At 35.5% G+C, this 27,534-nt stretch overlaps 1 protein-coding gene across 1 annotated transcript in view; it reads right to left on the reverse strand.

Annotated features, from left to right (window-relative positions):
- The window catches only part of PDGFC (platelet derived growth factor C), a gene marked incomplete at both ends in the record, with an annotated part of 207,419 nt that overhangs the window by 44,565 nt on the left and 135,320 nt on the right, over positions 1-27,534 (reverse strand). Inside the window, one exon of the mRNA XM_080697941.1 lies at positions 1,028-1,208. Within this exon, the coding sequence (XP_080554067.1) occupies positions 1,028-1,208 (181 nt within the window). The remainder of the gene's footprint in view (positions 1-1,027; positions 1,209-27,534) is intronic.

The raw sequence follows: 27,534 nt of genomic DNA on the forward strand, positions 1-27,534 counted from the left end.
AAATTATGTTACATTTTGTAATGACTCCAACTAAAAAAAAAATTACAGAGAAAAAAATGTCATGGTGATTTCTACATGATAAAAGCGATGCATAAAACAAACTTCCCTATTCGTGCAGTTAAAAGATTATTATTTCCACCACCAAATGTTCGTGGAAACCTTGTCAAAAATAACTTGATAATATAGGGAAGAATTTAGGTCTAGGCTTGTATTTAACTCCAATGGTTTATATATCTGCCTTTAGAACAGTACTACACTCTTTCAATTATTATAGCTTTATATGGTTTGAAATCAGAAAATATATATCTTCTAGCTTTGTTCTTTTTCAAGATTGTTTTGGGTATCTAGAATCCATATTCCATATTAGGATAGATTTTTTTCTGAAAAATAAATATATAAATATATGATAGTTTCACCTAAAAAAATAGAAAAAAAATTCTCTGGTAAGAAAGAAAGCAAAAAGAAATATTGAAATGTTATCTTCAAGTCATCAAAAGCTTGGTATCAGACAAATGAAACTGTTATGTGAGATTATCATTTTTAATTTTGGATAATTTGCTATAATACTAGATGTCAACCACTAAGCCAAGCATGGGAAGGAGGGATGGGGAGTGAATGGGGTGGGGATCGGGTGGGGGCTGACTGGGCAATGTGTGCATGTATGTCTACAAAAGTTTGTATCCCACTATGATGTATGAATACAGTGCACCAATAAAATAAATTAAAAAAAAGAAAACCCCTGTGTAATTTCCCACTAATACTGAAATACAAGTCCATGAAAGCTGGAGGCTGAAGGGCATACTAAAATTATGTAAATGCAAAAGCACATGTTTTATTTCATTACAGTGATAAGGCATTTAAAATTGCTAATGACAACATTTAAGTTGCTTTTGATAAATACAGTAACATTTACGGAGAAAAATAATCCAGATTAGAGAAAAATTTGGGGTTTTCTGATTCTCATGTTTAAAAGGAGAAGTCAAGTAAACAGTTGACTTAAATAAGGAGATTTCAAAGTGGAACTTACTGGCATGACAATGCTGTAGTGGATGCAGAATCCAGGTTCAGAAGGAAAATATTCATCAGATACAAATCTTATCCTGATTTGATTTCCTTTTGAAATCTGTTTTCCTGGCACAGCACCAGAACCGCACCAGCGCCCTAATATAGTTCCATCACTGGGTTCCTCGACTTCTACAAAATCATACCTGCAAGGAGACAAAGGAAAAGAAACAGAGCCATGTCTGTTATTTTGACAAATCAAATTCTATGTCTATGTATGCCATGAATTTATGGACCACAGTAATGATCTACTCGTATATTTAACTGGGTAGGTCCAACTAAGTATTCTAAAATCCCATCTGAAGACACAAGAGTCTTCTTTTCGCAGCCTTCCAATTTTCTATGAACAAATTCAAAACTCACTACATAGCTATCTTAAAACACATATTTTGCATGTAAAACTCTGACATTCAGTTCATGAATTATCCAACTTCTTTCCCATTTGGACATAAGAGTCTCACTCTCATTGTAACACATATTTTTATTACCCATTGCTCTCTGGCAGGAACTCATCCTGGTCCTGCTCCTTGGCTTTCTCACCTGTTACGTGAGCTTCCTAGAGCCATGTCATTATGTGTACATTCTCTCATCTTGCTTGGTAAAACTGCCCCTGCAAGAGCTTTCTGGGGACTCTCAGGAAGAGTTCCCTGAAAGGTTTTTTCTTTTAATAAACACAGATTTGTAATATTAAATATTCATTTTGGTTAAATATATATTCATATATTCAATTCTATATATGTGCATACATGTTAATTAGTGATCCATCTTCTTATGCTATTAAATCCTTGGAGAAGCCAGGCATGGTGGCGCATACTTGTAATCCTCACGCTTGGGAGGCGGAGACAGGAGGATCGCGCAGGTTTGAAGCCAGCCTCCCTGGCTTAAGAGACCTGGTTTTCAAATAAATTATAAACTAGGTCTGGGAGCATAGCCCGAGGTAGAAGAGTTCCATCACCAGTACCACCAAAAAAAAAAAAAAAAAAAAAATCCTTGGAGAAAGAAATCAGTTGTTATGCATTTTCATTTTACATGGTATTACACACAGTATCATAGATATAAAGAATAAAAAATGATTATTTGCGGGGTTGGAGGGTACTGAGGATCAAGCTCAGTGGAGTTCTACCTCCAAACTACACACACAACTTTTATTTAATTTTCTTTTATTTGGATGTAGGGTCTCACCAAGTTATTGAGGGTCTCACTAAATTGCTGAGACTGGCCTCAAACCTGTGATCTTCATGTCTCAGCCTCACAAGTACTAGGATTACAGTTGTGCCCCAACACACCTGCCTGCTTATTTGTTTTAAAGAAGTGGTGATTTTCATTTGAAAGATTTAGATCATGGTTGAAAGATGTATTAGAAAGCCGTAGGAACTTTTTAGGTTAATTCAATGACTGGAAGTAAGAAAATAACTACTAAAATCTATTTGGCAAGGTTAAAGAATGCTCCACACTGGAAAGTCTTATAAATCAGTACTTGCTCCATGTCCCCAATGACTGCGGAATATTTCACTGGATATTTATATGCAGGTGAACTTTCTGTTGTCATCCATCAGAGTCTGGGACCTAACATTATCTCATGTATAAACACACATGTGTTTTATACTATTTTAGCTTGAGTTAAATTTCCTAGAAATATACATTTAGCTATCAAATAAATTGAGAAAAGCTTTTGTATTTTCTTTGGAACTTCACCAAGAGTTACCTACTACTTTGAAAAGACATGTCTCCACCACCAAGAATACTAGTTGAAATATTTGCCTCACAATCCACAATTAAACATATTCTTACTAATCTATAGCTCTCATATTCATAAGTCTACTTAAAAGTGCAAACATCTGATCATTTCATTTTTCCATGTAATTGTTATTATGTATTTATGTACTGAAATACATATTTTAATATAAATTATTTTGTTATTATTTTAGCTTTATATAACATGCAGGCCATTGTATTTATTTCTCTAACAATTGTACATGTAAATAGATAATGGCTTCTATGAATTGTATCCCAGAATTCTGAGAATATTACAAAATTTTTCTTAAAAGGGATATGTGACATGATGGAAACTACTGATAAATTTTTAAGCCTAAACTCAGTAGATACCAGGTAACCAAAACTAATGTATTTTACCTAGCACTGAACTAAAAAAAAAACTAAAAAGGAACAAAATAAGCCAATTATACTTCTAAATCTTCCTCCTAAGGGATTATCTATAATTCTTTTTTGCCATTTACCTTATCCTGTTCAGCCTCATTTTCCTCATGTATAAATCAAAGATAATACTATCCAACTCACAGAGATACTATAAGATGGGGAAGCAATATACAGTGCTTAAAATAGTGTTGGCATGGAGTTGTCAGTCAATAACGTTTGTGCCCATCTCTAGCCTGTGTTCCTTCTATACCCTTAGATACCTACCTTTTAAGATAAAGTGGGGAAGGAGCAATAAATAAGAAAACACAAATATAAGAGAGAAGATTTGTGCTATATCATCTGATAAGTCCAGGGTTAGAAATTACAAATGCTTCAGTTAGCCATTATATCCATTCAAGGAGTTTGGATGCCTGAGGCTCGTGGGAGAAATTTGGGGGTGGGTAGAAGGATTTGGGTAGAACAGACCTAGGTAGATTATTTCAGGTATAATTCATTCAAAAGATGATGATTATCAGTCTCATCAAATGGTAATTTTCACATCAAGATTGTGCACATGAGAATCAAAGCTTCCATTCATAGAGTGTCTGTTCTGTGCTTGGAAGGTAAACCTAGCTGTGGTGAATTTCCACTACTCCTAGAGGTGTTTATGAAACATCAATTTGGTATAAACTGCTGTGTTGGGTTCTCAGGATATAAAGATGAAACTATACTTTCTTTGAGCTCAGGGTCCATAAAACATATCAGTCAGAACTCTACTGAGATTATACTGTGGAATACTAGAAGAGCAAGCAGAATTGTATACAGTGAAATTAGGATCAGTTTACTAAGGACTTGACATGTGGGCTATCAATGAGTATTGACTGACCAGGGGTGCAAAGGGAGGGAAATGGAAATGCATTCTAGCAAGAACGACAATATCTAAGATGTAACATAAGAGCAAAGGTGCCAGGCATGGTTGATCATGAATAGAAGATGGGAAACAGAAAAGCTCATGGAGACCAAGCTGGAAAAATAGGCAGATGTGAGATGCCCTTATTATTTAAGAGTGAGATGTTAGAATCGTATTTTGTATGGAACCAAAATAAATAGAGGTGGGCAGGGTTTGATAGTACTTATGTTTCTCTAAAAATTAAGGTAATAAATAAAAAGTTAGGATTTAACAGAAAATCTGAATTTCTGACTTTTGTTTTGAAAACTTGAAGGTCTGATTAAAAAACATCACTTGTTTTAGTATGACTCCATGAGGGCTCATCTCAAGAACTGGTGTTGGCCCTAGGAGAGATATCATCTTTGTCTTGCTGTCAAATCCAGAGCACCTACATGCCAGGCACAGTGTGAACATTAGATCAGGATTTGTGAGTACACAGATGAGCACTTGGCCTTCATAGTAACTGATGTCAGGCCTAGATGGAACCACTGCTTATGAGACATGTTCTTTTCTGTCTTAGAAAATCCTTATCTTTTTTTTTAACTCCCAGATCTCTTCTTTTATTTACATTACGTACCCCCGTAAACATCTGTGTTTGCCAGCCTCGTAGCATATGGAGGAAAGCCTTTCAATGAAGGGAGAGACACCAACACAGAGTCATCCCATGTTTAAAGTAATGCCAGGAAACAACATTTCAAGTATGGATTGAAAGAGAAGATCTTGTAACAACAGCATCCTTGAAAGGAGCTGTCAGGGAGCAAAGCCAGATGCAGAAACTGTAGGAAGAGGGGAGGAGCCCTTCCAGCAGAAGCAGAAGTGGCCCAGGGAGCCAAGTGCTGAGGGAAGGGGAAGAGGAGGAGCCACGTCACCCATTACATACTCATGTTCAATAAACAGGGACAAAGCACATTATTTCAAAACACTGAGACCAGTTTGAAAATAACTACTACAATTTTTCAAGTATATAAAGCATCCTAAGAGAAAAGCACTTTGGTTGAAACCTAAAATTAATAAGTCACATAGCTATTTTACAAAATTTTAAAATTTCTGTTTAAAAAGAATCACCAAGCTGGGTGTGGTGGAGCACGCTTGTAATCCCAGCATTTGGGAGGCTGAGACAGGAGGATTGTGGTTTGTGGTTCGCGGCCAGCCTTAGCTACTTAGTGAGGCCTTCTGTAATTCAGTGAGACCCTATTTCAAAATAAAGAATAAAAAATAGGGCTGGGGGTATATCTTGGAGGTAGTTGCCCCTGGGTTCCACCCCTAGTACTGCAAAATAAATAAATAGAACCATGTTTGTCTAATTTGTAATTTAAATTAATTTTTATGTTTTAAAATATTTTTATTAGTGCATTATAGTCTCATCATAATGTATGTAGTTCATAGAGATTGTGACAAAAGGGTTTTTATACAAGAAAATATCTGGATTATAAGTATTAAGAGTTTAGTATTAAAAAAAACAAATAAGGCTGAGGATGTAGTTCAGTGGCTGAGGGCTTGCCTCGCATGTTCAAGGCCATGGGTTCCATCCCAAGTTCCACAACCAGACAGACAAACAAAACACACCTTATGTGCTGCAGGTATAGCTCAGCATCTGAGGGATCACTTGCCTTGCACTGGATCCTAGCACTGTAAAAGGAAATACTAGTGACTGTAGCTAACTTGCATACCAACAAAAAAATTCACTGCTCTACAAATAAGGGAAGAATGAGTCCACTATTATTATCACTATTATTATCTCACAAAGACTTTCTATGAAATAGGATGCCATTTATATTTTATTTTTTGTATGATCAGGCTTTTTTTTTTTTTTTTTTCACGTCTGGGAATGGAACCCTGGGCTTTCGAACTCCAAGCTACAGGCCCTGCCCTACTTTTTATTCTTTGGTGTTTTTTTTTTTTTTTTTTTTTTTTGGTGGTACTGGGAGTGGAACCCAGAGGCTTTCTACCTCCTGGCTATACTCCCAGACCTTTATTATATTTTATTTGGAAACAGGGTCTCACTAAGTTGCTGGAAGCCTCACTGAGTAGCTGAGGCTGGCTTCGAACTGGTGCAATCTCCTCCTGTCTCAGCCTCCCAAGCGCGGAGATTACAAGTGTGCGCCACCACACCTGGCTATTCTTTGGTTTTGAAACCAGGTCTCACTGAGTTGCAGAGGGCCTCACTAAATAGCTGAGGCTGTCCACGAACCTTGATCCTCAGGTCTCAGCCTCTCAAATGCTGGGATTACAAGTGTGTGCCACCACAACCAGCTTGATCAGGCTTTTGTTACATAATATTTAGTAGTCATGCTCAATCAACTAGGTCAACAAAAACTGTAAATATTCTAAGTAATCTAGCACACTATTACATATATATATATATATATATATATATATATATATATATATATTCAGTGCAGTAACACTGAAATAATTCCTGTATCCTTTATTCAAATAGCTTTGCAATTGGGGTAATAAAGATACAAACACAAAAAACTTTTTTTTAACCTCTGTTAATCTTATTTGCTTTAGGAGAAAGTGTTCATATAATGCCATTTAAAACACAAATAAGCCGGGCGTGGTGGCACATGCCTATAATCCCAATACTTGGGAGGCTGAGAAGGGAAGATCACAGGTTCCAGGCCAGTTGCAGCAATTTAGGAATGCCCTCAGGCCCTCAACAACTTAAGGAGACCCTGTTTCAAAATAAATAAATAAATAAATAAATAAATAAATAAATAAATAAATAAATAAAAAAAATTGGGCTGGGGTATAGCTAAGAGGTTGAATATCCCTGGGTTCAATTCCTGGTAGCACAATAAATGAATGAATTAATAAATAAATAAACACAATCTTCATAACAATTCTGGATTTACAGGTAGACAACTGGCAATTAATTCTTACATGCTCATGCAAGTCTGGCACATGTGCTTTAAAAATTCTATATAGTTTTACATACCATGAAGATTAAATTAAATGAACATCTAAAAATGTACCTTGTTCTTTTAAAACAGTAGAACTTAGCATATGTTATTAATTACTTCACAGTAAATTCTATATTTCAAGCTTGTTTTCAAAACTCTGTCATCCAATAATATAAATATAAAATTAATCCAATCTTTTAATATTAATTTTTATGATCATATCTAACAATTGTTAAAATGTTTGTGGAGCTGAGTATTTATAAAATAATCATTTATTAAGGCATAGTTTTTCTTCTCTGTGAATATGCCAAATTCATCCTTGAAAAAATATGATTATAAAAATAGCATTTTTCAGCTGGCTCTGGTGATGTACGCTTTTAATTCCAGCATTTGGGAGGCTGAGACAGGAGGATCATAGTTCTCGTAGTTCTTGGACAGTCTCAGCTACTTAATGAGGCCCTTTGCAACTCAATGAGACCCTGTTTCAAAAAATAAAGAATAATAAATACGGCTAAGTGTGTAACTTGGAGGCAGAGAGCCCCTGTGTTCCATCCCTAGTACCGCAAAATTAATTAATTAATGAATTCATTCATTCATTCATTCATTCATTCATTCATTGTGGTACCAGGAATTGAACCCAGGTGTATTCAACCTCTCAGCTATACCCCCAGCCCAATTTTATTTACTTATTTATTTTGAAATAAGGTCTCTTTAAGTTGTTGAGGGCCTGCGGGCATCCCTAAATTGCTGAAACTGGCCTGGAACCTGTGATCTTCCCTTCTCAGCCTCCCAAGTATTGGGATTACAGGCAGGCGCCACCAAGCCTGGCTTGCTTGTGTTTTCTCCTTTTTACTTATATTGCATTGATGATCATTTAGTATAAACCACGGTTGGCTGGGATGTAGTTCAGTGATTGAGTGCTGGTCCAGCACATGTGAGGCCCTAGGTCTGATCCTAAGTACCACAAAATAAATAAATAAATAAATAAATAAATAAATAAATAAATAAATAAATAAATCAGAACAAGAAATATCTATCTGAAAAGTATCCCATGCCTCCTTGTTGAAATCTTTATCTGTATAAATATTATCTATGGTGCAAAGAGAGTGGGAAGGACCCAGAAAGAATACACAACGAACGTTGTGTGCCTGTTTCTGTCACTCTGAACCTCACCATGATGTATAATTAAAATATACCAATAAAATTTAAAAAAAAATTCAAAAAGAAAAAGAAAGGCAGGTGTAGTGGTGCACAATTGTAACCCTAGCATTTGGGAAGCAGAAACTGTAGGATCGAGGTTGGCAGACAGCCTCAACTACCTAGTGAGGCCCTTCACAAATGAGTGAGACCCTGTTTCAAAAAAAAAAAAAAAAAAAAAAAAAACACTGAAAAATAGACCTGGGGTGTCGCTCAGAGGTACAATGCCCTGGGCCCCATCCCCAGTACTGCAAAAAGAGAAAAAAGAAAAAAAAAAGAAAAAAGAAATACTATTGCCACCTGATTTAATATTTTCTTTCAACTTCTTGAGAATGTAGAGCAGTGTTGGACAAAGAATAATGTGTTAGATCCAGCTATCTTTAATAATTTGAAGTTTTTGTTTCTTTGTGACAGAAGGCGATGTGCTGAAGAAATGATTCATAGTAGAAGTTGGTTGGTTGGTGTAATCTAACACAGTTTGAAACATTAAGAGAAAAACAAAGAGGACACAATCCTGAAACACATAGCTGCAGGTCATAGTTCAATGAAAAGGAAATGATAAAAGCAAGCAAAATTGGACACTTAAGACACAAACATCCTTACTTTCAGAAACCCACGCATGTCCAGGTGACCATCTGGAGACACAGTAATCCTTCTAATACACTGTCAGGTATTAATTTTCAACGTGCACAATTGCCCACATCAGTATTTAAAGGATTTACTAAGCCTGTTTTATGAGCCAATCAAACATCACTTTCTCACGGCAACCTGATATGTCGCACAGGGCGCTAAGTGGTTTATAATGATCACTCCCTTTCTCTAACATACCCTTGGGGACCCAGAGAGGATTTATGCTCTTTATGTTTAACAAACAAGTCTGATGTTGTAGACAAAATTTTCATTCTCATGTGGGAATTTAAAAACTATAAGGACAAGAGGGCTGTTTTCGTACTCCAAAACACTGGAAGGAGTAGACCAGAGAATAAATTCAATGGTAAACATAATTGTCAGACACCCAGCTTCCTTCAACAAAAATAAACCAGCCTTGCAAAACAGGCTGTTTCTAGTTCATACTTACTAAAATCTTGTCAAAAAAATTTACCCCGTGAATTATTAAAGTTGACAGTAGTGTGAAACTCTGCCAGAAAGTGAATGCGGATTTTCGAAACAGCTCTGCAAGTGCCAACGGGGGCCTGAGCTGTTGGGAAGGGTAATAAAACTAATACGATGACAATTATCCTACAGTGCTTACTGGCTTATACTTTAGTTTAGACGATGTCTCACTGTTACTTGGATGCCAACATGTTCATCTATTCATTAATTTGTACTAAAAATATAAATTGTAATAATTACATATGTAAAGTGATTGCTATGTGGCACATCTTAGGTGCTTTTTATACATCGACTTATTTGCACCTACCAGCAATCATAAGAAAATGATACCACTATTGGACCCAGGTTATAGGACACAAAACATAGAAAAGTTAAGTCATTTGACCAAGGTTAGCAAATAATGAAAAACTAAAGCTTCCGTTTTATGAGTAAAATTTCAGAGCACAGCTGTAGTGCTTACTATATTTAAAATATGCCTCTATAATTATAATCATTTCACTCCGAGGCTTAAATGCAGAGAATTTGTGTTGTTTCATTAGGATTGGCCAAGGAATTGTATTTAATGGCTGAAAAAAAATACTAAGGACTATTAAAAATTAAACTGATTAGTCAACCTAGCAATCTGAGCATATAAGTTTTACAAATATTTCTTGCAACTAATTAGTAATTTTTATTATCAGGCACTCTAAATTCTTCATGGAGAATTTTAAACCTGTGTAGAAATGTGTTTGTCTAACAAGTATGTTTAACAAGACTATCAACGCATGAAAGAATAATTCCCATGAAAACATGAGAATTCTCTCTGAGAAATGGCTAAAATAATAGGTGTTTAGAAATTAATAGTCTAAAATAATCTTATTACTAAATAAAATACTGCAAAATATGAGTTTAATTTATGAAGCTATAAAATTAAAAAAATAAAGTTAAAAAGTGACAACTAATAAAGAAAAAATTATAATCAAAATTTAAATTCAGAATGAAAGTCAAAGGGTAAGAGACAGAAAGAGAATAAGAATTTATAGCTAGTAATAAGGAACAGACACATTAATAAATAATAATGTAGTTAAAATTTATAAATATATTTTATGTAACTTGATAGTAATTCAATCCAATAAACTAAATGGATGATTAGGAAAATGTAAATATTGTATATTTTAATTCAGTAAATATTATAATATTTACTGAAAATGTAGAGCAATAAGCATAATAATAAGAAATTTTAAAACTTATCATTTATCAATGAAAAGATGCTCTAGAATGTGGTAAAAAAATAAATAGTTCTAATTTTACATATATGGTTGAAAAAAAACTTGAAAATGGCACTATCTTTCCAATTAAGAGTAAAAATTAAAAGCTATCTGAAATCTTGCATTAATATATCTATAATCAGATTAAAAGATACATTATTCTTTGATCCAGTGCCATTTCATTTAATAAATAGGAGGACAAATATATGAATGATCCCATAGAATATGAAAAAGAGAAAAAATATGTGACATTATTAAACAATTGCTGAAACAATGTGAAAAAATCAACTTCTTAGATAAAAACTAAATAAGCTGGATATCAGAAAGCTTTCAATTTTTGATAAAAATTTCCTATGCGAAACCAACTCCAATCATTATAGCAACATAAAATTAAATCATTCTCATTAAATTTAGAACAAAGTGCTGGTCATTCTCACCACTGTTTTTCAACCTTCTAGGGAGAAGAACAAGCTGATTTAGCAATGGAGAAAAAATGATAGAAATAGAGGAGAAAAATTATCTTTTATTGGCTACACACACATGCACACACACACACACACACACAATGAGACTATATTGTAGTGGGATAATCAGAAAGTCTAGAAAGCCTCCGCAGTAACTAGAGAGTGGGATGGCATGGCTTGGAGTGTGGTGTGGAAGGCGGAGCTCACCCCAAGGAAAGGTTACAACTACACAGGCTAAGTCAGATCAGACAGGAATTGGAATAGGGTAGGAGAGAAAAAAAGGTGCAGCAGTGGATCCAAGAAACACACAATAATACTGAATGACAAAAAGGCATGAATTTATTATCAAAGTTTCATTAAGGATCCTAAGATATCTGGGTAAAATAATAGTCACCCTAATAAACCCAACATTATTTAATGCATATAAGGAACCAGATACTTCACAAATATCATCTCATCCAATCTTCAAACACATCCCCTTCTGGCTATTATCATTAAACCCATGTTGGAGGTACAGAGAGGTTGTTTAACATGGCAAAAGTCATACATCTAGATGTAGTAAAGCTGGAGCAGAAACAGCTTTAGGGTTCAAAGCCTGTATTTTTAAGTACTACATAACACTGTCTTTTGTCAAACAGGACACAACAAATATTCATCTACCCCCAAAGTGCTAAACATAATCCCCTGTTAAAAATTCTGATTGAGCAGGAAGTAGTGGCATACACCTGTAATCCCAGTACTTGGGAATCTAAGGCAGGATGATCACAAGTTCAAAGCTAGCCTCTACAACTTAGGGAAGCCCTCCCTGTTTCCAAATTAAAAAAAAAAAATAAGTTTGGGGCTGTGGCTCAGAGGTAGAATGCCCCTGGGTTTAATTTCTAGTACAGAAAGAGAAAGAAAGAAAAGAAAAGAGAAGAGAAGAGAAGAAAAGAAAAGAAAGAATCCTGACTGAACTTTCCAGAGCCTCTTCTACAAATGGTCCTTAGCTCTCAAGGTTGTTGCAAGGATTAAATAAGAGAAAAAAGGTTTACTACATGCTTAGTATAATGCCTAATAATAGTATGTTCAATAAATACTTTTTTTAAAAGTACACTTTTATCGATGCACTGTGTCTCACTTCATAATGTTGTTTAGAGTGATAGGGACATACACTAACACAGCACTCGGTGAGCTTCCCCCTGGCCCCCTCCCCAGATCCTCCTTCTTCCCCATACACGATATTGAGAAAGGCATTGATAATTTCACATGTGTATATAATGTCAGTAGAAGTATTTCCTCCATTAATTTCCCCCACCCTGCCTAGACCTCCCTCCTTCGCTCCACCAGGGTTTTTCCTCCATTATTATTTTTTTTTTTGGGGGGGAGGGTCTGGGGATGAAACCCAGGGGCATTAAAGCTAAACCCACTGCCCTGTGTTTTATTCTTTATTTTGAAACAGGGTCTCACTAAGTTACGGAGTGCCTCTCTAAGTAGCTGAGGTTGTCCGCAAACTGCGATCCTCCTGTCTCATCCTCCCAAATGCTGGGATTACAAGCGTGCGCCATCACGCCCGGTTTCTCCTCCATTATCTAAAATTAATTTATCCATATGCACAACTCATGAAAGAGCTCAACCTTGTGGAAGGGCAGACTCTAAATTTTCATGTAGTGCCACATTGCAAAGAACATTGTTGTTGTTAGGGTAAAATGTAATATTTATACGCTGTTTGTAAGAATGTGAACTAGTAAAGTTATTTGGAAAATAGTATGGAAATTCTTCAATAAAACAAATATAGAATCAATATATGATCCAGAAACCTCAGTTTCTGGTATACATCCCCCAAAATAAGCAATCAGTATATCAAAGAGACATCTGCACTCCCATGTTCGTTACAACCTTATTCACAATAGCCAAGATATGCAAACAACCTACATATGCATCAACAGCTAAATGGATAACAAAACGAGGTGCATATTGCATATACACAATGGAACATCATATAGTGTTTAAAAGAGAAGAAATACTGTCACTCGCGACAATGTGGATGGAACTGGAGGACATACGCTAAGGAAATGAGATAGGCAGTCACTTCGTGATGTCGCTTACACGAGAAATCTTAAAAAGTTAATCTCAGAAACAAAGTAGGATGGCACCTAAGAGAAACCAGATATTATTCATAAATACCATCTCAATCTCAATATTTCCATAAGATGGGGTCAGGATAAGAGATGGGGAAGGGAAGATGTTGATCAACGGGTGCAGAATTTCAGTTAGCATAGAAGAATAAGTTTTATTGATCCATCAAACTGCATAGTGAGCACAAATCATTGCTTTTGACTCAGAACAGCCCTCTGATACATTCACACTCATGGAAGAATTTGTCCTGAATCCAACCTGCCTACAATGATGTCAGCATGTGTATGTTCACTATTAACAGGTGTTCCTTCCATTAGAGATTTGTAGATAAGATTTTTAGATAGATTGCAAGAATTCTGAATAATTTTTGTTTCCTCATTCTATAACCTATAAAATAGGCATAATAACAGTACTGACATCATCATGATGCAAATTAATTCAGTTAATTCATAAAATGTATTTACCTATTTGCTCAGAAATTCTTTGCTAAGACTGATCAGTTCCTAAAATGTATGAATGTATGAATACCTGGCCTCAGTCAATTGCTATCTCTACTACCGACATAATGTCAAGATTTAAGCAGTTAATATAAATGCCAATTCAGGGACTATTCCCTGAGGAACAATAGTGCATATACACTTTAATAATAAGACAAAGCATATTGGTAAAGTGCAGTCCTATAGAATACTACATGGTACTCATATTCCTCTCTAAAGGCCACTTCCTGTACTGTATATTGTAATGAGCTTCAGAACAAAAAGTCTCACTAACATACAAGTCTGCCTGGTGTAATGCTTTTTGCTATGTGGTTGTTTATTAAGCACATATTGTGCAGGTCACTATTAATCACAAATAACAATTCATATGCATAATAGAATATCTTTATCTTTATTACATGGGCCAATAAAAATCAGTACATTGTTAAAAGAAAGTTGAACTAAATTTAAGAAACAAAATCAACATTCTATTTAGAATCAAGCAAAATCTTTCTCTCATAGATTACCATCCCACCATTCCCCTTCCTTCAGTGTACAGGGTTTGAAACACAGGACAGCGTTCCAGTAGAGGCAGATGGTTTCAGGGAGAAGATAGGACATTCCTCCAACACATTCTAACTATGGAGTTTGGGATATCTCAGAATATTAAGAGGAGAAAACACATATCAAGCTTTACTTAAAGGGCCTAACAATTTAAGGGAAGAGGCAGGCCACTCTCTCACCTTGATATTGAGACATTAAGACTGTTCTGGACACAGCAAACTGTGGTTTACCATCTAGGAGAAAGCATAATATCTATATAGGCTGCTTCCTATGTCTTTGTTTCCTACCAACCAAGTTTATTCTTTGAATAGCTGAATGTCCCTGTCTAAACATGATTATGAAAGCCAGTGGCCATGTTAATATGATTCTTTTAGCTCAATAAGCAATTTTGATGACTATAAAGGAAATCTTTTATATTTGAAGTGGTATTCATCATTTTGTCACTAATCAGACATCTTTACCGACTATAGACTTGATACTTTCATTTTTTATCTATGCTATGTCATTCCTAGATTTGCAAAACGGCAAGGTATTTTAGAAATGAATTGTTCCAACATTGAGAGAAATATCTATGTAGCAAGTTTTTAGAATAAAATAAAAGTGAGAAATATTAGATAATTTTAAAATATTAGGGAATTTCATTTGCAGTTACTGAAGATAAATGATAAAAATAAGGACTTTTGAGTATTTGCATTTATTAAATATTTCATAATGAAATGGCTTATCAAAAATGTATCTGCAAAAAGTAAACAAGAAATTCAAAAGAAATTTGAGGTCATACAGCATAATTCATTATTGAAATAATGACTTCAATAAGAAAAAGTTCACAAACTTAACCAAATGAAAATTGAGCATGTGTGTTGGGGAATAAACCAGGACCTATGCGTGTCATGCATGCACTCTATCACTGATAGACACCCCAGTCTGATTGATGATTTAAAGGAAATACATGTGCATATAAAGTGGCTCTAGGTTGTGGGTTCCTCTTTGGTAAAATAAAGGACTAAGAAGATGCTCTAGAAGACAAATTTTTAAATTTTTAGCTTTTTTCCCCCTGATAAAAGAATCAAGTCACACATTAATTGGTGTGTGTATAATGTCAAGAAATATACAGCTTGGACATATAACATACCTACTAATATATTTTCCAGAAAGTGTTATTTTTTACAAGGCTTATATAGCACTGTTCTAAGCAAATGCCTTAACTTTCTATAGGTAATATCAATGGAAATCAACTTGTATCAATGTATTATAAGGTCTTTAAAGATTTGTTATAAAAAAAGAAACAGAATGAGCTACTTAGAAAGCTGAGACAGAAGGATGGTTAAGTCTGAGTCCAGCTTGAGTAATTTAGTGAGATCCCCTCTCAAAATTAGAAAAAAAGTCAGGGTGGGAGGGTTGGGAGGCTGGAGATGCAGCTCAATGGCAGAGCCCCGTGGGTTCAATTCCCATTTTAAAAAGACCATATACTTATGAATTAAGCAAAGTGGTAGCCTGTGCTCTGCAAGGGCTGTCCCTAAATATGCAGGCAGGCCGAAGATCTAGAGAAACACTAATCCTATGGCAGTGAATGAAGCCTCTTCCACTGGAAATATTAGATAGACTACTCCCCTTGTCATTTGCACACAACTCTTCCAAAGTGCTCACTTTGGAATGGAGGAAACTTGTGGCTACCAGAGACAAGTTCACTCTTGTAAAACAAAATCCATTTTCTTACATATTATGCAACACAGTAACTGTGAGTCACCTTTTAGAACACAGAAGCACACTGTGGAATATATTACACATATGATGCATCATTATACTGATAAGAAATGGATATCTTGCTCTTTATCTTTACCATGCAGAATACCAATCAGAGTGGTTCTTTGAAACAATGGTAGAATGGGATCTGGCATTAAAAAGTTGATGAATAAATGGAAGGTGCTTTTATTACTAAATTTCTACCAGTTTTCTAGAATTTCTAGTTTTTCATTCACTTTTATTTTTTTAAGTTATAAGAATCTCCTAAATAACAGGAATTTTGACTGCTTGTTTATTGGCTTTTCCTTTCTTTTCTTTAGTGATCACTATATAAAGTATAAGTATATAAGCAATGTTGGTTTACATATATATATACATATATACATATATGCATATATATGAAGTTATATATACATACTATATACATACACTATGGAATTATATACATATTATGAAAATATGTATATATATATGGATATATATATACACATACATACAAACATGTGTGCATATTTATATCACTTTTATTTTTATAGTACTACATACATAAGCCTGTGCCTACTTTAAGGATACTCATTTGAAATTAATCTCTTAGAATACTTTGAACATCATAAAATTTAAGCAGAATTAAGCAAAGGTGATATAAAAATTTAAAATAAAGTTTATTTAATAATTTTTTTTTCATTTTTTTCTAAAACATTTATTTCTTACATAAAATTCTTTTTTTTTAACAATTTTTTAAATAATTTTAAGACAATCTATTTTCACTAGACAATGAGCACATGTGGATACTAAAATAAACTAAGGTAAATTTAGTGAATTACACATATGAATAAAATTTTCTGACTTCAAATCTTAACAAATGAAAATAATTTAATCATTTTAATAGGAAATTTCAAATTTCAGAATTAGACAAAGAAGTTACCCTATATATACCACATGTTAAAATATGAAAATACCTTTGGTTCTTGTGTTTTCCTAGGATCATCAATTTATTTTATTTTTAGTGCCAAAGGACTTAGAGGACATATGGGATTACATTTGTTTCTCAGAAACTGATGATTGAGGAGTTAACGATAACAACAACAAAGGCTGTCACTTCCCAAGACAAAAATCTTCATATTAAAGGAAGCATTTCAGATTGTTATGTGATTTGATCACTGTAATAAGTCCTGCTAAGATGATTACTTCATGTTTGACGGCGTGAAAAGGGAAATAAGAATTGCTAGGCTTCATGCCCACTTGGCTAAGCCCACCTTCCTTGGAAGTATCCCTAGGCAGGGATTATGTGGCCCTTGGCTTATATTATATGCCTTCTCACTTTTAACATTTTGCTCTTGTTCTCTATTTCTTTTCTTATCCAGTTAAAATTATCCCTTGAAGGTGCTTTAAATCCAGGATTCCTGCCATATCCGTTTAGTAGGTTCCTGTCTACCAGAGAATTTGGCAACTTTTTAATAGTTTCACACAACACTCACTTCATTTTGTCTTTTGCTCCAGATGTCCTCTTTCACATTTCTTTCTCCTTGATGGAAAAGGCAGTATAACTTCTAAATAAAAACAATTATTATCTCATGACTTCTATTTATATATTCAAATGTTTTTATCTGCCATCTTATTTCACTGAGCCTTAATTTCTCTCTCTGTTTATACCAAGAAATACTAATGAATTTCACTTCCTAATTTTAATAATTTTATATTTAAACAATAAAAAATAAGAACAAAAACCTCAAATCATTTGGTAAAGTGAGATACTTCCCATTAACAATACATCAGTAATGTAATATACAAAGCCACATAGAACTCCTGAACTTTATACTCTTAAACTCCCTTATTTTAGAAGCCTATCTGAAAAGCTGTGTTAATTATATGGGCAAAAGTGAGGTTCATAAAGTGGCCACTTACAGCAATTTATATATTATGATTCCAATGACAAGCTGTTTAGGTTTTTGTTTAAACTGGAGGTTAAAATACAATAAGGCATATTTGTCTTAAAATACTGTATACCAAAGATAATTCTAATAAACAAAACTCGTAGAGCATGAGCTCCTTAAAGGCAAGGATGTGCGATGTATGTCCATGTCCCCATCCCTCCCTCCTCTACTCTGTGACACTATGGCTTGATCATGATATCCCATTTGGTTGATTTGAGAGCTTAAGTATTTCACACCACAAAGAAAAATAAAAGATGAGGCAACATGCATCCTCTCCCTGTCCCTACTGCAAACTTGAGGTCAGAGATCTGAGGAAAGACAGACAACTTCCATCCTACTTGTGGGCCTTTGGGCAACTGAGTAATTGTGGGCTACTGAGGGCTTTAGTCACTCATGAACCTCAACCTGGGCGAGACAGACGGCAAATATGATCACATATTTTTTGGGACAGCAATTTTAGCCATAATAGCCCTGTCATAGGTCAAGAACGTAGTTTATATCATCAAGTTATGACTAATGGGTTCCAAGCACATCGGTGGTGGTACATGCCACTGAATACACTCAGGAAGTGTCTAATGGTAACTGTGAAGGACTGCACACTCAGTGTTTCAAAGGTCAACCCGTTAAACCCCTTACTGCCAATGATATTACCTTGGTCTCTTCACTTGGCAGTCTCATTATTCAGACTTCAGCTAGATGTGAACTCTTGAGAGAACCTTCTGCAGGCCTCACTGCCAGAGGCTGTGAAGTCTTTGCCGCAAAATTCATACCACACCCATGACTAATCGAGACTATATTTTTTGCATGACTTTCCCTTTACTATTCAATACTTTCTTAAGTCCACAGTTATCAAATTATCTTTTTATTCCCAATAATTCGAATGGTATTTGGTCCATCTATAGTATGGATGAGATGACTAGTGAACAATGAATGGACAAGTTTGCACATGCATAGTACAGTAACATATTTATAGTCAAATATGTGTGGGCAGAGTCGGCAACCAAATTGCCATGATTATACATGCGGCGTAAAAGTACCCTCAAATAACCAATATTTGAACATTTTTTGTTGATTCTTCAATTCTGCCTAACTACATTAAACACAAACATGCCTTATTTCTCAAAACACAACTGCAATTGACTAAAAAGGAGGGTACTAGACTTTATTGAGAAGTGTAAGTTACACAAAGTTTCATTTATTTATTTATTTATTTATTTATTTATTTTTGCGGTACTGGGGATGAAAGCTAGAAGCATTCTACCTCCAAGCTACACCCCCAGCCCTATTTTTTATTCTTTATTTTGAAACAGGGTCTCACTGAGTTTCAAAGGGCCTCACTAAGTAGCTAAAGCTATCTGTGAACCGCGATCCTCCTGTCTCAGCCTCCCAAATGCTGGGATTACAAGTGTGTGCCACCATGCCCAGCTCAGTTTGTTTTTGTTTTTAAGAAAATCACTATCACCTGGGCGTGATGGTGCACACTTGTAATCCCAGCATTTGGGACGCTGAGACTGGAAGATCACAGTTTGTGGACAGCCTCAGCAACTTAGTGAGGCCCTTTGCAACTCAGTGAGACCTGGTTTCAAAATAAAGAATAAAAATAGGGCAGGGGGTGTAGCTCGGAGGTCAAATGCCCCTGGGTTCCATCCCCAGACCCGAAAAAAAAAAAAAAAAAAGAAAAAAATTTACTATCATGTTAGTCTTCCATTTCCTCACAGGCCCAAGCTACCATGGCCAGCAGGGGGTTTGCTGTACACATTTAGCACACTACCTTACTACTACTTGTGTAACTTGCTGCATTTGAATTCTACGGTAACTGTTTCTTTGCAAACCTATCTCTTACACTCTCAGACCACATAGGAAACTTAGCTAATTGTGGAGGTACTCACACATTCCACCCTCAATGATTAGAAAACAACATTAATGATGTATTCACAAGTACCTATGTTTATTATTCATTCTCTTTGACTAAATATTATACTTTTTTCAAAGAAGTAACAAGAAAGATGGAAGTTGAGTTTTACTTACTCTTTTCACTGCTTAAGAGATTAAAATATTGGAAGTTATATGAATAGTCTTCCTCCTTTATCACACAGTCATCTTTAAGTATCCTTGTCTATTTAAAAATGTTTCTGACACAGGCATGGAGGTGCTGCTTGTAATCCCAGTACTTGGGGAGAAGAGGCAGGAGGATCTCAGGTTCAAAGCCAACCAATAACAACCAAAGAAATAGAAACGGCAATAAAAATTCTTCCACCAAAGAAAAGCCCAGGCCCAAATGGGTTCCCAGCTGAATTCTACAAAACTATCAGTGAACAACTAATACCAATACTTTATAATACCAATAATACCAATACTTTCATGTTCCGGGAAATCGAAAGAGATGGAACTCTCCCAAATTCCTTCTATGAGGCCAGTATCACATTAATCCCCAAACCAAATAAAGACACCTCAAGAAAGGAAAACTACAGACCAATATCCTTAATGAACATAGATCCAAATTTCTAAACAAAATACTAGCTATACGCATTCAAAACTATATCAAGAGAATAATACATCATGACCAAGTCGGTTTCATCCCAGAAAAACAAGGCTGGTTCAACATATGCAAATCAATACATATTATTCACCACATAAATAGAACCAAGAACAAAAACCACATCATCATAGCAATAGATGCTGAAAAAGCATTCGACAAAATCCAACACTCATTCATGTTAAAAACACTGCAAAAAATTGGGATAGAAGGAAAGTACTTCAACATCATTAAGGCAATATATTGTAAACCCAAAGCCAACATCATACTGAATGGGGAAAAACTCCAAGAATTTCGGCTAAAGTCGGGAACAAGACAAGGATGCCCATTATCACCACTTCTTTTCAATATAGTCCTTGAGACTCTTGCTGCAGCAATCAGACAAGAGAAGGAAATCAAAGGAATTCACATAGGAAGAGAGGAACTAAAATTATCCTTATTCGCAGATGACATGATCCTTTATTTGGAAGACCCAAAGAACTCAACCAAAAGACTTCTGGAGCTGATTGACAAATTCAGTAAAGTCACAGGTTACAAAATCAACCTAAAGAAATCAGTGGATTTTCTTTATGCCAACAACGAATCCACAATGAAAGAAACAACAACAACAACAACAAAAAAAAAACAATTCCATTCACTATAACCTCAAAACCAATAAAATACCTAGGAATAAACCTAACCCAAGATGTAAAAGACCTCTACAACAAAAACTATAAAACATTAAAGAAAGAAATTGAAGAAGACTTTGGAAGATGGAAAGATCTCCCAAGCTCATGGATAGGCAGAATAAATATCATCAAAATGGCCATTCTGCCAAAACTGATCTATAGGTTCAATGCAATTCCCATTAAAATACCAGTGACATTCTTCAGAGACCTAGAAAAATCAATCATGAACTTTATATGGAGAAAGAAAAGACCCAGAATAGCCAAAGCAATTCTCAGCAATAAGAAACATGCAGGAGACATCACAATCCCAGACTTAAAATTATACTATAGAGCAATAGTAGTAAAAACAGCATGGTACTGGCACAATAACAGATATACTGACCAGTGGATTAGAATAGAAGATACAGAAACAAATCCACACATCTTTAGTCAATTAATCTTTGACAAAGGGGCCAAACACATATGCTGGAGAAAAGACAGCCTTTTCAACAAGTGCTGCTGGGAAAACTGGCTAACCATTTGTAAAAAGATGAATCTAAACCCCTATATCTCACCAAACACAGGAATCAACTCAAGATGGATCAAAGACTTAGAAATTAGACCCGAGACTGTGAAGTTAGTAGAGGAGAGCATAGGTTCAACACTACAACATATTGGCACAGGCAGTAACTTTCTCAACAAAACCCCCAAAGCTCAGGAAATTAAAGCAAGAATAAACAAGTGGGATAACATCAAACTAAAAGTTTCTTCTCATCAAAGGAAACTATCAATAACCTAAAGAGGAAGCCAACAGAATGGGAAAAGATCTTTACCAGCCACCATTCTGATAGGGGCTAATATCCAGAATATACAAAGAGCTCAAAAGACTCTACACTAGCAAAACAAACAACCCAATCAATAAATGGGCAAATGAACTAAATAGACACTTCACAAAAGAAGAGATACAAAGGGCCAATAGATACATGAAAAGATGTTCTTCATCACTGGCCATCAGGGAGATGCAAATCAAAACTACGCTGAGATTCCATCTAACCCCAGTCAGAGTAGCAAGCATAAAGAAATCAAACAAGAGCAAATGCTGGCAAGGATGTGGGGAAAGAGGAACTCTTTTACACTGTTGGTGGGAGTGCAAACTAGTTCAACCACTATGGAGATCTGTGTGGAGATTCCTAAGAAAGGTGGGAATAGATCCACCATATGATCCAGCTATACCACTCCTGGGTATCTTTCCAAAGGGGTTGAATTCAGAGAAATACAGCAACATATGCATACCTATGTTCATAGCAGCACAATTTGTAATAGCCAAAATATGGAACCAACCCAGATCACCATCAACAGATGAATGGATAGCAAAACTGTGGGAAATACACACAATGGAATTCTATTCAGCCATAAAGAAGAACAAAACTATATCATTTGCAAGAAGATGGAAAGCCCTGGAGAACATTATGTTAAGTGAGATCAGCCAAGCACAGAAGGAGAAGGTACATATGTTTCCTCTAATATGCCCAAACTAGGAAACACAAAGGATACCAGTGGGACTCCAGATAATGGAGAGGAAATACCACCAAAGTTTGAATGGAAAGATAGTAGAGGAGGAAGGCTGATCTTGATTAATGAGGGTCTACATCTGAACATGTGTAAAATTATGAATAAGGCATGGTTAACCTAGACAACCATTGGTGGGAGGGGGGGAGGGAAAATGGGGGCGGGGGGAGAGTGCACCAAATATAGTTTAAATGTATACTATTTATGATCAATTAAAAAATTGTTAAATAAATAAATAAATAAATAAAACAATAAATAAAACAAAGCCAGGCTCAACAACTTAATGAGACGCCCACAATTTAGCGAGACCCTGTTTCAAAATAAAAATAGTTGGGGGGTTTAGCTCATAGGTAGAATGTCCTGGATTGAGTTTCCAGTACAAAAATAAATAAATAAATAAATAAATAAATAAATAAATTTGTCTATTTCCTTTCTTTTTGCTGAAATTTCATTATTTCGGTTCTTCATTAACTTGATATGGATTATTCCTATGGCCTTCCATAAAACTTCTATAATATATCCTCTTCCTTTTCCTCTCTGCACACACTTCCCATACTACCAAAAAGCTTATCTTTATTAAGCCTTTTTAAAAACATGCAACAAGCTACATATAACATGCAAAAAAAAACAAGTTATTTTATTTTCTAGCAAATCAGGACCTATCAAGACTGTGTGTTTATTTTGAAACAGGGTCTCACTGAGTTTCAAAGGGTAGCTAAGTAGCTAAGTAGCTAAGTGTGTGTGTGTGTGTGTGTGTGTGTGTGTGTGTGTGTGTCTAGTATGTGTGTTACTGAAGACTGAACTCATTCTGTCTCTGAGCTATATCCCCAGCTCTATTTTTATTTTTTTATTTTGAAATAGTCTCACTAAATTACAGAGGCTATCACTAAGTTGCTGGGGCTGGGCACTAACCTAAGATCCTCCTGTCTCACCCTCCCAAGTACTTGGATTACAGGTGAGTGTTACTGTGCCCAGGTACAAGTCAGTACTTTTTATTGTGTTCTTTTCTTTAATTATAATAAAATTAATTCTGAGTTTTGAGTTGGTATTTTGAGAGTTTGGGTCATCTGAACCTATTATTAAAAAGCACTTTCATTGTTCAATATGCAGTTCAGATAAGATTTTGAATCCTCTTAGCTGAAGTCCACATTCTGGTGGTGAATTCATGAAAGTAAATGTCAGTGTTTGGAGTTCCCTGGCAGCTAGACTGCCAATGATGACCTTCTGCCAGGTTGCCAGTTTCTGTTCAGACTTCTATACTGTTGGTCAGACTTCTGTTACTATGATAAGACACCTGAGATAATTAAGTTATAAAGTAAAAAGTTTATTTTGGCTCACAATTTTGAAGTTTCCCATTTATGATCAATTTAGTTCTGGGTCTTTTGTGAGGCAGTGCATCATGGAGGGAACATATGGTAAAAGACTACTTCTATCAAGAGGCAGAGAGCAAAGAGAGGCATAGGACGGGGTCAGCGTCCCACAGTCCTCTTCATGGGAATCCCCTCCATTTCCTAAAGACCTTTCACTAGGTCTCACCTCCTAAAATTTCTACTACCTCTCAGTAGCATCATCCTGGGGACCAAACCTTTAACACATAAGACTGTAGGGGACATTCATTATTCAAACCATAGCGTTCACTTTTCAAGTATATTCTATCCCTTAAAACCTAGTATTGAACATCACATGGTTTTGCTTCTTGATTCTGACACACAAAGACAGTTATCTCTGGCAAATTTAGATGTTTCCGAATGGCAGGAGTTAAGTGAATGCTTCTGCTCTGCTATCAGGCTTCCTTCATGGATATTCAGTGAGCACATCTCAACTCTCTGATCACAGGAGAGTAAACTATCAAATCATCTAAACACAGCACAAACAGAGGATAACAGAACTCTGCACGAGTTTAAGAAAACTTGAGGACCATGAAGTCCTGTTAACAGTTTGAGGATAAAGTTATATGTTATAAACCAGTGAATGCAACAGGAAGCAAATCACTTCTTATGATTATAGCTGTGTAATGATTTATACTCTTTAGCAGGTGTTCTCTTCATATAGTTCTGTGACAAACAGGAAAGGCCTGTTTGTCACAGAACTATATGGAGGGGCCTCTCAAATAATAGAGCTAATAATGACAGTGAAAATTCTACTCCTATATAATATTATACCATAAGGATAGGGTTTGAACGCCATCTCTAGCACTTTCTAGCTCTGAAAACATAGGACACTTTCACTTCTCCTTTCAGCCTGTATGCTCCCTTGTTAAACAAGGAATAATCATCTTGCATGAGGTAACTATGTGGAATCCAAGAAAACTGTTCCCATAGAAATAGAGGGCAGAAGAGTGGCTACCAGAGACTGTGGGGCACAGGAGGGAGGACAGGGAAAAGAGGTTAGTGAGTACACTTACAAGGACACAGAAATCCTTTGATGTTCTACCATGTGGTAAGGTGACCATAGTTTATACTAATGTAATGTCTACTTCAAAGTATCTAGAAGAGGGGATTTGTATTGGTCTCACTGCTAAGAAATAATTGACATTTGAGGTGATGGATATGCTATGGTAATTACTTTGATCTGATCACTACATAATATATACATTTCTCAAAGTAGCACACTGTATTCCAGAAATAGGTTCCAGTTTTATGGATTAATTTAAAAAGCAGTTGTAACATCCTCACCATAAAGGACTGCTGAAAGATTAAAGTTGTCATGGGTAGCTAACCTATTTTAGAGCTTGACAAAAAATAGGTGCCTGTTAAACGTGTAAACATATTACATGGCCTCTGAACGGTGAGTCCTCTACCCAGATGTTCAGGAACTCAAAAGCATCAGAAAGGAATGCAGTTTGCACATGGCTGGTGACATTCAAACACTTTTGCCTCTTTCCCTGTCTCTGTCTGCTTTCTTTCTTCCTTGCTCCTTTCCTTCCTCATTTCTTTCTTATCTTACTTTTTTTTTTCTTTTTTTCTTTGTATGCTACTTTCTAGAAAGCCCAGAATAGATTTTGGACCTTCCATTTTATCTCCTGAGAAATTCCTCATCTTACAAATCCTGAGAAACATAAACAATTATCTGAATTTTGCTAAGCTTGAAAAAGAAGGCTCACAATCTTCAGCATGATGTCAAACTATTAAGTTATTTTTAAGACGCTCTTAATCTGATAAATAGCAGGTAAACTGTGATTAGAGAGATCTTTTCCCCTCAAAATATGCAATAATAACATAGAGTGCAGGCCTCATTTCCACTGAGATTAACCCCAATGCCTCAGCAAAAACAGTGCCTACCACAATCCCATGAAATAATTTTAGAAGCAATAAATTATGACTGGTTCCATTTACACAAATATTTTGATATCATGAACTAGCTTGCTTATTCAAACTGACAGACTAAGATGGAGAGCTACAGATAGAAAGGTCAAGAAGTAGATGATGTTTTTGAAGTTAGTGTGGGGGCTTTCTGGTGGGAAAGGAGTAGGGGGTTAAATCAGCTGCCATATGGGGAAACAATCTGAGTCTGGGCAGACAGGGAGGAAAGCATACTTAAGATTTGAAAATGTGTTCAAACATTTTCCAAGTGCTTGAAAGAGCTATGAGGGATAACTGTTGGGGGAAAATATCTTTGGTCAAAGAGGTTTCAAAATATGCTATGGGTAATGAATAGTCCTTTACTACTTCATAAATATCAGCAGCATATTGAATCAAAAGAATTCCTGGTTCTGTTAATTGCACTTAGGAATTTTTCATGGCCTTAGGTCATATGGTTAAAAGTTTGAAAATAACAAAAGTAATAACTGAATATCATAAAATATTTCTTAGCATAGAAAGTTTTATCATACTAAACTTCATTGAACAGAAGTTTTTCACAGCACAAAAGCAGGAAAAATGGGACTAGGTCAGATGTCAAATTACAAATTTAGGAAATGTGGGGGTGTGATAAAATAATGGGGGCTGTTAAAAACTGATTTTATTGAACTGATTACAATCTGGAGCTTATCAGAACCTCAAGCATTTGTCATTTAGAACTAACATCAGATAATAAGTGAAGGTGGGCACAGTGGCACATCTGCAATCCTACACTTGGGAGGTTGAGATGGAAGGATAGCAGGTTCAAGGCCAGCCTTAACAACTTAAAGAGATCATAGCAGGGGGTATGCCTTGAACACACATGGGTTCAGCTTCCAATACCAAAAAAAAGATAAACAGATTTTAATCCAAATGATCATTTATAAGTTAAAATTTTAGGAATCTTAAATAGTATCTTTAATAATTTCCAGAAACCTTATTTGAGTAGAGATTGTAAAAAAGTTACTGCCCCCCCTTATATTTGTGGATATTCTAGAAAACACTTCAGTTTTGGAAGGAACTTCAATCTTCATCCTGAACCTGATCCTCTGATTATAGAATATTTTAAGATATAATGATAAAACAAGCTCAGTAATTTAACCAAGGCCACATATAAGAGGCAAGTGGCAGAGCTGAATCTGAAGCAGGTCAGGCATGCTAAGCAGGTGCTGTTGCTAGGAAATTAATCTCTCTAATGTAAATAGGCTGCTAATCCATCTAAGTAATCAGTATGCTACCTGAAATAAATCTCTTCATTTCCCAAACTAGTAGTCCCAATACTAGGAATACTGAAATTGCATTCTGACTTCATCCTGGTGCATCTGGAACAATATCCAAACTGGGAATGACTGAGAACTAGAACATAAATATCTGTGTACTCTGGCAATCTAAATGTGCTTTTTAAATTTTTTTTTTGGTTGAGGGATGAAAGTTTTTTTTTTTTTTTTTTTTTGGTGGTACTGGGGTTTCTGGAAGCCCTTCTACCTCCGGGATACTATTCCCAGACCTATTTTGTTTTTGGAAACAGGGTCTCTTAA

Source organism: Muscardinus avellanarius (genome assembly GCF_963383645.1).
Source record: "Muscardinus avellanarius genome assembly, chromosome: 6".
NCBI lineage: Eukaryota > Metazoa > Chordata > Mammalia > Rodentia > Gliridae > Muscardinus > Muscardinus avellanarius.